General features: G+C 40.2%; 1 protein-coding gene and 1 long non-coding RNA gene across 5 annotated transcripts in view; one reads left to right on the forward strand and one right to left on the reverse strand.

Moving 5' to 3' along the window:
• LOC119702042 overlaps positions 1-11,848 on the forward strand; it is a 24,254-nt gene extending 12,406 nt beyond the window's left edge. Inside the window, exons 2-3 of the long non-coding RNA XR_005257235.1 lie at positions 923-1,195; positions 9,841-11,848. This is a non-coding gene — a long non-coding RNA (uncharacterized LOC119702042). The remainder of the gene's footprint in view (positions 1-922; positions 1,196-9,840) is intronic.
• The window catches only part of STON2 (stonin 2), a 70,148-nt gene continuing 58,892 nt past the window's right edge, over positions 1,189-12,444 (reverse strand). For 3 of the 4 annotated variants that reach the window (XM_038139456.1, XM_038139458.1, XM_038139457.1), the window contains exons 6-7: positions 9,227-9,429; positions 1,189-7,951 (exon numbers count right to left, since the gene is read on the reverse strand). In XM_038139456.1, the coding sequence (XP_037995384.1) occupies positions 7,868-7,951; positions 9,227-9,429 (287 nt within the window). In that variant the 3' untranslated portion in view covers positions 1,189-7,867. The remainder of the gene's footprint in view (positions 7,952-9,226; positions 9,430-12,444) is intronic. The other variant, XM_038139460.1, reaches the window with a different exon arrangement.

Consider the following 12,444-nt stretch of genomic DNA (forward strand, 5'->3'; position numbering starts at 1 on the left):
ATTAAGTACTTTCACTGGGCAACGGGCCTTCTAGATTCAGTGACCTCAAAAGAGAAAGCAGTTTGGATGGAGGGAGAGGGTAGGTCTGGTGTCAAATTTCTGCTCCAAGGACATAATATACTCAACAGAATTTCATAAACTGCAGCAAAGGATTGACAAACCTGGTCAATACTCAGTCTTCAATACTTCTTTTCAGTCTTTGTCTCCACCTCTGTACTCACCCTCTAGGTAGCCTCAAACAAGGAGAAGGAAGGGATCCCAAACCTCTTCACTTCCCAGCAGTGCAGTGTTCTGACAAGTGCACAGCCTTATAGTACACAATGCTTATTGTAAGCATAGCAGTGGGTTGGAACCTCAAGAGAGGGAGAGTAGGGGAGTACCTTGCTTGAAAACCCAAGCTGGACTTGGCTGTATAGAACTGTGGTAGTTTGGGTCACATACAGGAACAGTTGGTGTTTGCAGACATCTTTCATGCAAATTTATGAGAGCTTCTGGGAATTATATAATTCCAGAATGAGGTAGCAGCTGCATGGGGGTGGATGAGACAGGATTAGTGGACTTGGCTGTCTGGACTTGGACTGAGCCACAGCAGCTTACCTCGGGGTGGTGGGGAGTGGCTGTCTCTTTAAAGAGTGTCCAGAAAATAAAAACGTCAGACTTTTTGTTGACTTGTTCTTTCCATCAATGCATAATTGTACATGTCCTTGCATGCCTATACAACACACATAAATGCTTTTGGTTTTTTACAAAAAAATGGTTAAACATTATCCTATTACAGCATTTTTTGGAGGTATTTGAAATGCTTTATGAATGTAAATTTAAACTGAGTATGTGCATGACTGTGCAGATAGGTGAGGATATTTGGGTGAAAAGGCTAGTCAACATCACTGAAAAATTAATTTGTCTGTTGTTCTTTTCTCAGCTAAACATGGAATCAGCTGAGGTAGTCAGCTCTTATACCCAGTTTTGAGATCCAGCTGATTTACAACGGGCCAAATTCTGCATGGAGTTCATAGTCCTGAAAACCAGTGAGATTTGTAATTCCTTGAGGCTGCTTGGTGCAGCAGGTCAGTAGTCCAGGCAAGAACCTGGCCGTGACCACTAGAGAGCAACAGTCCCTTCACTTCTGAGAGCCCACGAGTGTGAGCACACAGCTGAGTGCCTTGCTGTTCCAGTCTGTGGTTCACTTCTCCAGGTAAGACCCATGCCACAGACCCCAACTAACCAAGCAGAAATGTCAGTCAACTCACAATTTCATCATGCTGTGTCTGCTGGCCCTGAAGAATTTGAGAGCCGATTTTGACAATATGGTTCAGATCCAAATCTATTTGTTCAAAAGCCTTCCAGTCTTACATAATATTCATATTAATTTTTACAGCATTTGTTCCTTTGTTCCTAACATCAGTATTTGTAGACTGGGACTCCCCAAGTCTAATTTTTTTGCATAGTTCCTGACTTGTCACAGGAATTTGTGAGGTATTAGCACACATTTTTCTCTGCTGAGATTGTAACTTCAACATATCCCATTTTGCCACCAGCACTCCCCTGGGTGTTCCCCTAGCACCGTCACTTCCTGAGAGCCACAGCAAAGGGTACCTGTAAGAGTGTGGGAAAAAATATCAACCAAACCTGCTGACTGCTGCAGTGAGAAGCAAGGTTTGGATAAAAGGGAGATGGGCACAGGGGAAGCCATAGTAGTTGAACTCTTAATCTCAGTTGAAAACTGCAGTTTTGCTTTTGTTTTGGTTGACCTGAAGTCAGAACTCTGCTACTCTGCAGAGTTTGCTTCCACAGAGGAGTTGAGCTCTCCTTTTCAGTCCTGCATCAGGAAAACCTTTACAAAAGAGGGTCCCAATTTAAGAAGTTACTTTCAGCTGTATTCACCCTGTATTCAACCTTTTCCTTCAAAAGATCTTTAGGCTGAGCTGACTGCTCCCAGTTTATCTACAGCCCCTGGAGTAGTAAAAACTGGGAGGCTGCAGGAGGCCCCCAACCAGGGAAGGACCAGTCCGGCCAGACCTCCTGAACCCCAGCATGTGTCTGCCCCTTGTTGATTTACCCCAGTGCTACTGAAGGCAGTACTACAGTCACCCCTGTCCGTTAGGCTTTGCTGTCCCATTGCTCAGAGTTGAGAAAGACACCTTTCATAGCTAGTGTATAAAATACTATTCCAATTACTTTTTTATATATAGCAGTTGCTGATAGGCTTCTGATACTGACCAAGAGAACAAGAGTTTTTTCTGGGACTGGTGCACTTCATGTTTCAGACACATCTGCTGTGACCCACACCTGCACCTAAACTGGAACAGTGGGCTGCTCCTCCATCTTTTGCTTCATCTCCAGCTGACCTTCAGCACTTTTTGTCTTAAAAATTTACAACATATCTGGACTAGTCAGGGTGGGCAATCATGGCAACTAAGAGTACTGAAAGAAAACTGTGTTTTTTTCCTCTCCAAATTGTGCTATCTCCCTTTAGTGATGTCTTTTGTTTGGGTACACACTGCACTGGCACTCTGACCTCCCCATCTCTTGTAGGGTGTTATTTTGACTTAATTCTAAGGACTACACTGTTGCCAAGGAACTCTGAGCTCCTTTGTTTTAAAATTTCTGGTTTTGTTTTTTTTTTTTTCTCTAAATCTTTCTTTTTAAAAACATTATGCATATTAGCAAGCTATCAGGGTTAATAAAATCCTACCCTCCCAATTTTATATGTTCATTTCCAAAAGTCACCGAGTATCTGAACTGTAGTAAAAAACTCTTAATACTAACAGCCACTGAATCTTAACTTTCCTTGTTTCTTCTGGCTGACTTGATTTACTCTTAAATAACGAATATGAGGCATCGTACCTTGCGTACTTCCATTTGCTGATACTGTAAAATGGTTGACTTACTGTCAGTTGTACTGAGCTCAGAGCAATACTCTGACCAGCAGTTATGAGGAGTATCTGATTTTATTTGGCCCAGCTCTTCAGTGTGATACAAGGAATGCTTTTTGAGAAAAACAACAAACTGAAGTGGGTCTCAGTGACTGAGAGAAGTGGAAAGATGTATGAAATGACACATGGCTTACTGAACTTTGGAAGAACTCAGAGAATCATAGCAGAGGACTCCACATACTTTAGACCAGACACTTGCTTTGCAAACACGTTCTGCTCACAGGAAGATATCACTCTTCCATGTACTCCTGGTTTTAGTGGTCAAAGAAGAGACCACTGAGCAGAGGCTTCAGTCGTCAATTACTTTGTTTCCAAATGCTGGACCATCTTCCATATTATGTTAGTACTACTTCAAAACTGTTACGTGGCTCAGGCTCCATTTCCCTTGAAGTCTGTTGTTCAAGCTGCCTGATCAAATGAAGTTATCTCTTTTCTGTATGTAGTCCCTTAACTTCTAATTTATGTTGTCCTTTATGCCATTCAAAATATTCCTTTTCCTCTTCTGAATTCAAGACCTCTGATTTATCAGAATATACAGCATGTACAACTTCAATTTCACAGCAAAAATGTGGATATGCTGTTTCATCTTAACATTTATTTAAATTTTCATGTAGTTTAAACAAAAACATGACATCCCGTTTCAACTGATATAAAGAAAAAAAATAAACCACTTCTACAAAGTTAGCCAGTGTACAGACTTATTTTACAAAATAAGGTAGGAACGTATTACAAAATAATAATTAAACCAATCAATGTCAATAGTGCAAAGAATAAATTGCAAGTATGAAAGAGAGAGATGGGAGGAGGGTAGGACGGATGGGAGGATGGATGGCTGAATGTGTGAGGGGTGGCTGGCTGACTGAGCAAAACAGGAACATTAGGAAGAGCTGTGCATGTTATCACACAAAATTTTGTATCTTAGGCATGTCATGATGTGGATTTAACTTTAGTGGCAGAAGAGGGTAAGTACTTAATCTGTTAAGTGATCTCTGTATGCTGTAAATTATTGTGCTGGTCAGTTCTAGAGATTAACACATGAGCTGCTGAGAGTCACTGAAGGAAATTTTTCACCAGCTGGAACAAAGGTGACCTATCAAGGACTTGATTAGTACACTGAAGGGCCAAGGAAATGACTGAGGATTTTATGCAAGCAAAAGAGCAAGCACCTCCAGGCTGAACCACACCTTTTCCACTTGCTTTCATGCTCTTTCGCATGCAATTGCTGTCTATCCTGGGAGGTGACTGTTCAGGAGGGAGTTTTGGCAGCTACTAAATAATGTGGACAGGTGTTGGACATCCTATCAAGTAACTGTCAGCCAGCCAGCCACCAGAGAAGTAAGATTATTTCTGCAGTGTTTATAATGATACTGCTATATCTGACTCCTTCATAGGATGACTAAATTTAAATCTAAATAAAAGAACAAAAATAACATCAGTCAGTTTTAGTATTTCTCAGATGAATTCACCCATTTTCCTTTTCTAGCAGAGTGTCCATAGTTAATAAATACAAGAGACATTAACTAAAATAACCTCAGCTGCCTGGAGATACTGTTCATCTTCACCCCTTGTGATCAAAGACACTTCATGTTTCTAGGCAAAATTCCATACAATACCTCAAGTCTTACCACAGTACAAATATTAAAACAGTAATGAGAAATAGAAAGAGGACTGAAAGTGGGAATCACTTCAGGGAGTAAACGTATGCTTACCTTGAAGGCACATTTCCTGCATGGAGTGTTTGAGTACTACAAAGCTTTCAAATATACCAAAGGACAGTGACTGCATCTTTCTCAAAAGAAGCAGTAATCTGAAACTAATCAGATATATTTTTCTGCATGATTAAAAAAAAAAAAAAAAAATCCCCACTTCAGGCACTGCTTGTATCTAAATAATTTCTGCTACTTTCAAACTCACAAACTTCTTAGATCTTTTCCCTTCACTCCAATCAACAATCTGTTCAAATTACTACTATACTCACATGGGTGAAGAGTATATGTACATAAAGTACATAAATGACAGTGTGTAACACTGAAAAATTTGCACTATTTTATTTTAATCAATAAAAACCAGTGGAGACCTCAGTAAGGGCACTTAGGATCCAAGTGTTCAAATTCTCAATGCTTGTAATGGTGCTGGACTGAAAAACTAATTCAGTTGAGATACCTGGTGACACCAACAATAGACTTCTTAAAGATTTTGGTTATTAGCACTCTTGAAAAATCAAACTTCTTACTCCAGTCTTTAGGAAATAAGATCTTTTGAGATTCTGGCTGGGGTATTCATCCTTAATTCTTGAAAATTCAGCGGCAGGTACATCTAAAAATCTCTCCAGAGATAAGAATGGATTAAAATAGCTTTCACATAAACCAGAACACTTAACCAGTTTTGCCTGCATAAATTCATGATGACTGGAAGAAACACTTCTGTGTACAACTACACAGGAAAGATGAGAGTCAGTTTTTTCATTAATTGATTCTGAATTTAAAAAAAAGCAAAAACAGCGATGAAGTGGTACAGAAATTAAGTAAATCCATAAAGGTCCAGTATTTTTATCTTTCAGTTACTGGAACATAGAATATTCTGTGGCACAAGTATGATAGAGGCTGAATAGTTTAACAATTCAACAGTGATGCAAAATTATTTTCCTTTTATTTTCTCCCCTCTTAAGGTGTACAACATAACTTTACTAACTTGTCTTACTTATTTGTGTTTCCATGAGCTGAGGGGCAATAGGCAAAAAAATCAGACACTGAGCCTGCAGGTCAGAGTAGAAAAATATTAATTTCTTTCACAAAACATTCTCACATTTCCTCAGTGACACCTCAGCACTGCTTCAGCTTGGTTTTTTTTTATTTCTTGATAGTGAGATTTCAGAAACTGTACATTAGGAACAGCAGTGAAAAGCAGGAAAACCACTCAGAAATTCTTTGACTGCCTTTGAACAGGAGTGAATTTTGTAGAGGAGTTGCCATGAAACTCATCACAGCCAGCCTGTGCCAGAGCTGAGAATCAGTCACAAATTCAGCCCTGTGCTCCCAGATACTTCACAACATATAAAAGTTCTCATTAATAATATCAGAAATTTTCATCCACTGATCTCAAAATTCTTAATGAAAATTCATAGCATTCTACCATTTACAGAGAGATGTTGCAAATGCTTAATATTAACTGGTGTGCTCCAAGGAGCACCTGGGCCCAGAAGGGCTATCTGCAGTGGAGTATTACAGGCTTGTCAGTAAGTCCTAGAAGGATTAAGACTTTACATATTTACAGTGGTGCACCTAAGTGTGTGTCACTAGGGTGATGCAGTCTTGAAATGTAGGTGCATATAAAAAAGGCATTTAAAAGTTCCCTACAATTTATTTTAAATTCTACCACTACCAGTTTCAGACTCGATGAAATAAATTTCATTATTTATTTGGGATTTAACAATGTAGTAATTTTTATAGGAGTCACAGTGAAATTGGTATATCAAGAGTGTATTATTTTTTTATATTAAATGTAAAATGAAATAAGTTTATAAAAAAGCTTTCATTTTAATTCATTATGATTTTAAATTACATTGCCAACGTTTTCCAAATGTGTATTTTATAGTCAGTAGTAGCCTTTCAAAATATAAATGATTTAATAAATTACTTACTTTACATTTAACATTACGAGACAAAATATTACACAAGCCATAGAAACAACTAAAAATGGGTACTTTTAACACTGCTTTCTCTGGAAATGTGTGTGAATGAGTGATTTATATCTTCTGCATTTTTATTTAGAAAGAGGTTTTAAGACTTGCTATTACTTCCAGGTAAGTGGGGATAAAAAATCTCCATGATAGAAGCTTGTCAATTTTTGGAAAGAGATTTTGGGGCCCAGTTAATGGGAGTATTATAAAGATACAAGTTACTTATACTGTAGGTTCAAGATAGAACATGAAAAGTATATTGTGCTGGACAGACTTCCAAGGATTTTCAGGAAAACGAACAACATTTTCTGTTAAAGTAATTGTTTTCTGACATTTTCAATAACCACCCATTTTACCCATCCAAGAAACCATACAAAAAACCCCCAAACCCAAAACTAAACCCCCATGTTTTTCCCTTAAATATCTTTCTAGGCAGGAATGATCTAATCTTAGCAAAGTCCCCCTGGTATCTCCACTATTGTAACACACATTCCCTATTACTAGCAGCCACGACCATGTTCAGTCAAGATACCAGAACGGCTCAGACTACAAAGTAAAAATTTTAAGAAATTGCAGAGGCTTTCTTGTAACTGGTGCAAACCCCGTGAAAACGTGCACAGTGACGTGTCACTCAAGGGATGAGACAGGAAGGGCTGAAGAGAGGGACAGCTCTGTGATCAGCTGTCCTGTCTGTAGTTCATCTACTTCAACACAGAGACCATTCTCTTGTTAAGATGCAGAGTGTGCTGATTCTTCAGAATGATGCTCAGGGTTTTCACTCTGTGGACCATTTCAGAAAGGAGATTTTATATAATTTTTCACTTGATCCTCCCTGAATTTTATTTGGCAGTTCAGAAGGAAGCAATTCAGTCAAAGGCCAAACCAAAAGGCATTGAAACAAAATGCTTAATGTGGGAGGGCAAGATTGTGAGATAAAGGCTGTTTTCTGATGAGGCTGAGATGGTTGCCAGACCATACTTAAGTGCAGAACCCAAATGGTGAAAAGGCAGGCTTGACTGTACAACTGTACTTGTTCCAGCAAAAGCCCGTGGATCCCCTCCAAACAAACCCTGACCACATTCTTCTCAAAGTATGGATCATCAGAAGGAGAAAAAATTATACTTTTCAGAGCATTGTTTAAAAAGTAGTAGTCCCTAATTTTTTAAAAGAAAAATACCCAACCCCTGCAAGTCCTTTCTTCCAGGTCTGTTAATTTGACCACCCCTCCTGGCACTGCCAGACTGATCTTCCTTTACTGTGTAGCACATTCATTGACATCTGCAGTACTTTCTCCCTTCAGATCCTCATTCAAGCTTCTTTTCTGCTCTATTTCGACCTGAGAGAAGAAAAAGAGGAAGAAAATTTGTAATGAGAAAGGAAAACAAAAGATTCACAAATCTTCCTCAGGGGCAGTTCTTGTGTTCAGGCAAAGAAACTCTTGGTGACCTGAGAGGGTTGCAAGGAAAAATAGGCTGAGAGTCAGGGAAAATTGGAATTCATTTACTATAAGGATTTTCAGTCTAATCTAAGCAGTTCTACAAATCAGCAGTGTCATGAAATAATTTCCAGAAGAGATAATGTCATGCAGAGAACTCACATGACTTTATATTCATTACCATTCCCAGTTGTACTCTGAATACAAGCTCAGAACCAAATCTGCAGACAATAGGTGGCTTCAATATGTGACAGCAGAAAATCAGCCTTAATTATAAATTCTGAGAAGACTGATGTATAAAGCAAAAAGATTTTTAAAATGATCTTGAGTTTCAAGGGACCCATAAGGATCATCAAATCCAACTGCCTGCTTCTTTTACCAGTGCTTAACACTACCCCAAATCTCAGCACACTCCCTGCTGTCCTCAGGCTCAGAGGTGCTTTGGTCTACAGATACCAATTTGGATTGGGACAGGGCCAAGGGAATCTATGTTTGGGTTCTAAATTTCCACATCTCCAAAAACTCGGGAATAATCCAATGTTTTAATTTTTAAAAGGGATACTTAGGAAGATCAAATACCATCTCCAGGGAACTTAAGAAACTACTAAAAATATAATTACAATTACCAGTAAAAATATTTGCCATGAGAATCTTTTCAGAATCTCTTTATTATTGCTCTCAAAGAAGGCAAGGTAGGATGCCAAATTCTCTGCCGAGTATTCAGCTAACATGCACAATTACTGAGATATTTTGGCAGGTACATACATAGTGCACTTTCCTATCTGCTCCTCTCCTTAGGGCAGGCAGAAGAAAGAAGTATTTAAGCAGAGGAATATTGTGATTCTTTTGTCTGCAGTAGGACTCCCACGGTAGCACTCCCACTAGGGAAGAGCAGCAGAACTCCTGTTCACACTGTTCTCCATATCAGCTGATCTCCAGGAGCTGGCTGTGTGCACACTCTTCCACAGGCAACTGCAAGCAGTTCCATCTTTGCTGAGATAATCTACTGCTTATTTGCCATGAATCAATAGCTGCACATGGGTAGCTACTGCACACAGCCTGGCATAAGCCAAATTCCCACCTCTATTGTCCACGGTATTTTCTTTGTCTGCCCATACTTTTCAAGACAATGAAGCACGCAAAGTAACCATGGTCATTAGCACTGCTCAGTTTTACCTTGTAACTGTAGTGTGCTGAATAGTTGACCCACTTCCTCACATCCGTCTTGTCCTCGACAGAGATGGACCGAACAGTGGCTTTGGACGCAGAAGTGGTGGGCATGTCAAATTCCACATCTACATAGCGGACAAAACTGGAAGGCACTTCCCGGTCAGAGCCAAGCTCTAGGTGACAGAAAAAGCAGTGAGGATGGCCAGAAGCTGGAAAAAGAGAGTTAACAATCATGAGAGTCATGTCAGATGAACCAAAGTACAACGCCTAGGAGAAAGCAGCTTCATGAAGCTGCAGGAAACTGAGAATCTCCCTAGGTGAATTAGTTCATAGCAAGTGTCTTACCTGCTTCAATGTGGCTGAAGTTAACCAAAGGAGTTAAACAAAATGCAAAAAGGATTGCTAATCACTCTTAGTTTGCTTTTAGTGGCTGAAAATATAAGAAGTAAATCAAGCACAGTAGGGTGAAAGTATTTGTCCTCTTGATTCCCTCAGTGTCTTTCACGTGCTAAGTACATTGTGGCACATCCTTCTGAAATGCTGTGAAATGACAGTAAGGAAGGAAGGAATTTGGAAATATTTGATGTTTATTTGAAATTGTTATCCCCCTTTTTTTACAGAAGAAAATGTACTGGATAAGGTTAAACAACTTTCTCGTGTTCAAAATACAAATTTGTGCAAAGCTTCAGAGTAACCATCTATTCCTCACTGGAACCCATGACAAGGCAGCTAGTCATTAAGGATGGCAAGGAGAGGAGGTAATGTTTAGCTCTGTCATATGTAAATAATCTTTATTGTTCTTTCTTCTCTGTTTTCCTGGACAGCAGTGATGTTTAAAAATTAAAGCAGGGACTTCTGGTCAAACTAAGTTGGCTTTTTCTCTGACTGCTGCCAACTCCTTAAGCTCCTGAGCAAGTAATTTAATGTCTCTGCCTCAGTTTCTCTATTTGCAAAATGAGGATGAAAGCCTTCACAGCCACACAGGGCTTTCTGATTGAAAGGATCCTATTATCTACATATGTGTAAATGAATGTGTAAGTAAATGAATGGAATCTTTGCCTGCCTTTATTATAGGCTGTAGATTCCTGAACACTTGTTCACTAAGAAAGTTCTTCTCCATGCAGGTCAGCAAGGTGTACAGGACAGAGACAAGGAAGGAGGAAGGCAGACAAAGTAAAGCGAACTGCGTGGGGAAAGCCCAGAAGCTCCCACTGGAAAAAGCTGGACTACACCTGCTTAGCCCAAAGTCAGCCTTGTTAAACTGAAGCCTGAAAAGCAAGATGTAGGATTTTGAAGTATGACTTGTCTCTACAGGATGAAATTAGGCAGTCTTTAGAGGGCTTAGGCATTGCAACATTCCACTTGACTTCTGAAATAGAACTGGAAAAAAATTCTACTCGGTGTAAGTCTGGGTAAGAATTTCATCTAGTCAGCCTCATATTTCAAAACGGTCCAGCCAAAGCAGCAAATCCAGTGAGAGACTGTGCAGTTCAGCAGAGACCAAGAATATGCAGCACCATAGTGGAGACAAGTTATGAATGAATGGGTGCAGTTATCAAGCAGATATAGAAGCTCAAGTTTTTGCAAGCATTAAAAATACATCTGCTTTTTATCAGGATTAATTATCCCAAGCAGAGTACTGACTCATTCACCCTGGTTCTACAGCAAGCCAGGATCTCTGTTTGGCACCCGTGCTGGCTTTTCATACATGGACATTCTTTTTCTGGATCAAGAGCTGTGGTACACAGCAGGCCATCCTGGGGGTCCTGCCCACCACAGGAGAGCAGCAGCCCCAGGAGCTCTCAGGAGGTCACCGTGCCCTCCAGCACAGCAGGTTTTGCTTCTGGTGGGTTCTTGAGTGTGGCTGTGGTGAGCACAGCCATGGTGGCAGCGCAGTTCAGGATCTGACACGAGGCCCTTGGGTGATACTGCACTGCTCCCTGGTATTGCATTATGAAGATGACTAAAACTGGTTCCAAAAACCTGTGTTCAGCACTCAGTACTGGCAACCAACCCCCAGTCTCAGGCTCCCCCCTCCTTTCATATCTCTTTCCTCACACTGTACCACTTTCAGCAGACTCCTCATTGTAATCCTTCCTGCTCATCTGCTTTCATACGCTTTTCCTCTCTAGTTTGCTGTGGGTTGCTCCCTCCTTCAGACTGGAGAATGCCAGCAGCCCAGGAGGAGTGGCTCTGCTCCCTGGTGCAGGACACATCCACAGCTGCAGAACGTTCAGCTTGTGCTGCAACACTCCTGAGCTGGCACGTGCTCAGCTGCTTTTGGGTGGATGTGTGTGAAGGTATCACTGGGAAGTGTTCAACTGGGCTTGAGCACACTGCAGGCCAGGTGCTTTGGACAGCTGAGCTTTTCAATTCTTCATAATTTCAACTGGACACCTAGTAACACCCTGCCCTCCCCCCCAATTGCATAAAAACTATGAAAGTTAATAATTTAAACCAGCTCACTGTGGTAGATAACAAGGTGAACAGATTAAAAAAGCAACTCCTTCACTGAAGTTATTGCAAAATTACCCAGCCCATCAGTGTTCATTACTGTCCTGGGCATGAGGCTCATGAGGCACCACCTCTACACACTGTTCAACAGGCTTATTCAGAGCTCTTTTTCTAATGAACAGGTACCCTTCTTAGTAAAATCAGGAGGAATCAACACACTGCTTTTGTTTTGCACCTCTTGTTTCCTTGAGCTACTAGCAGCTTGTTCTGACAATCAAGGCACTGATAAGTAATATATATGCAAGTGTTACTGTGATTGGAGACAATCTGTTCCAAATGACTCATGGCACTCCAAATGTCCCAACACTTGGATTAAAAGATATAATCTACTTCAGAAAGTATTCCAGGCAGCATGCCTGGGATCCACATCCAGACTAGAGAAAAATTCAAATCCGGATCCAAGGCTCTGCATAGATGTTACATCCCTGCTTCACAGAAAGAGGTTCTTCCCAAGATCAAAGACTGTTTGGATGTTTCCCTAGCATTCTGTTGGTGGATTAAAAGAAAAAAAAAAAGAACATGTGAAGCCCATCCAGCAGCAACTGGAGCTGTAAATAGCCTGCAAATAGGCACTCTTCATCAACTCTTTCGTTCATATTAATTTTAAATATGTCACAGGCAATAAAGTTTACCAAGCTGTAAAAATGGACAAATATTTGCTATGTCTATTTCAGCAATGTGCTCAGTAGAATCCAGTCCCAATTTTTTTC

This window comes from Motacilla alba, chromosome 5, assembly GCF_015832195.1.
Source record: "Motacilla alba alba isolate MOTALB_02 chromosome 5, Motacilla_alba_V1.0_pri, whole genome shotgun sequence".
In the NCBI taxonomy this organism is placed as follows: Eukaryota; Metazoa; Chordata; class Aves; order Passeriformes; family Motacillidae; genus Motacilla; species Motacilla alba.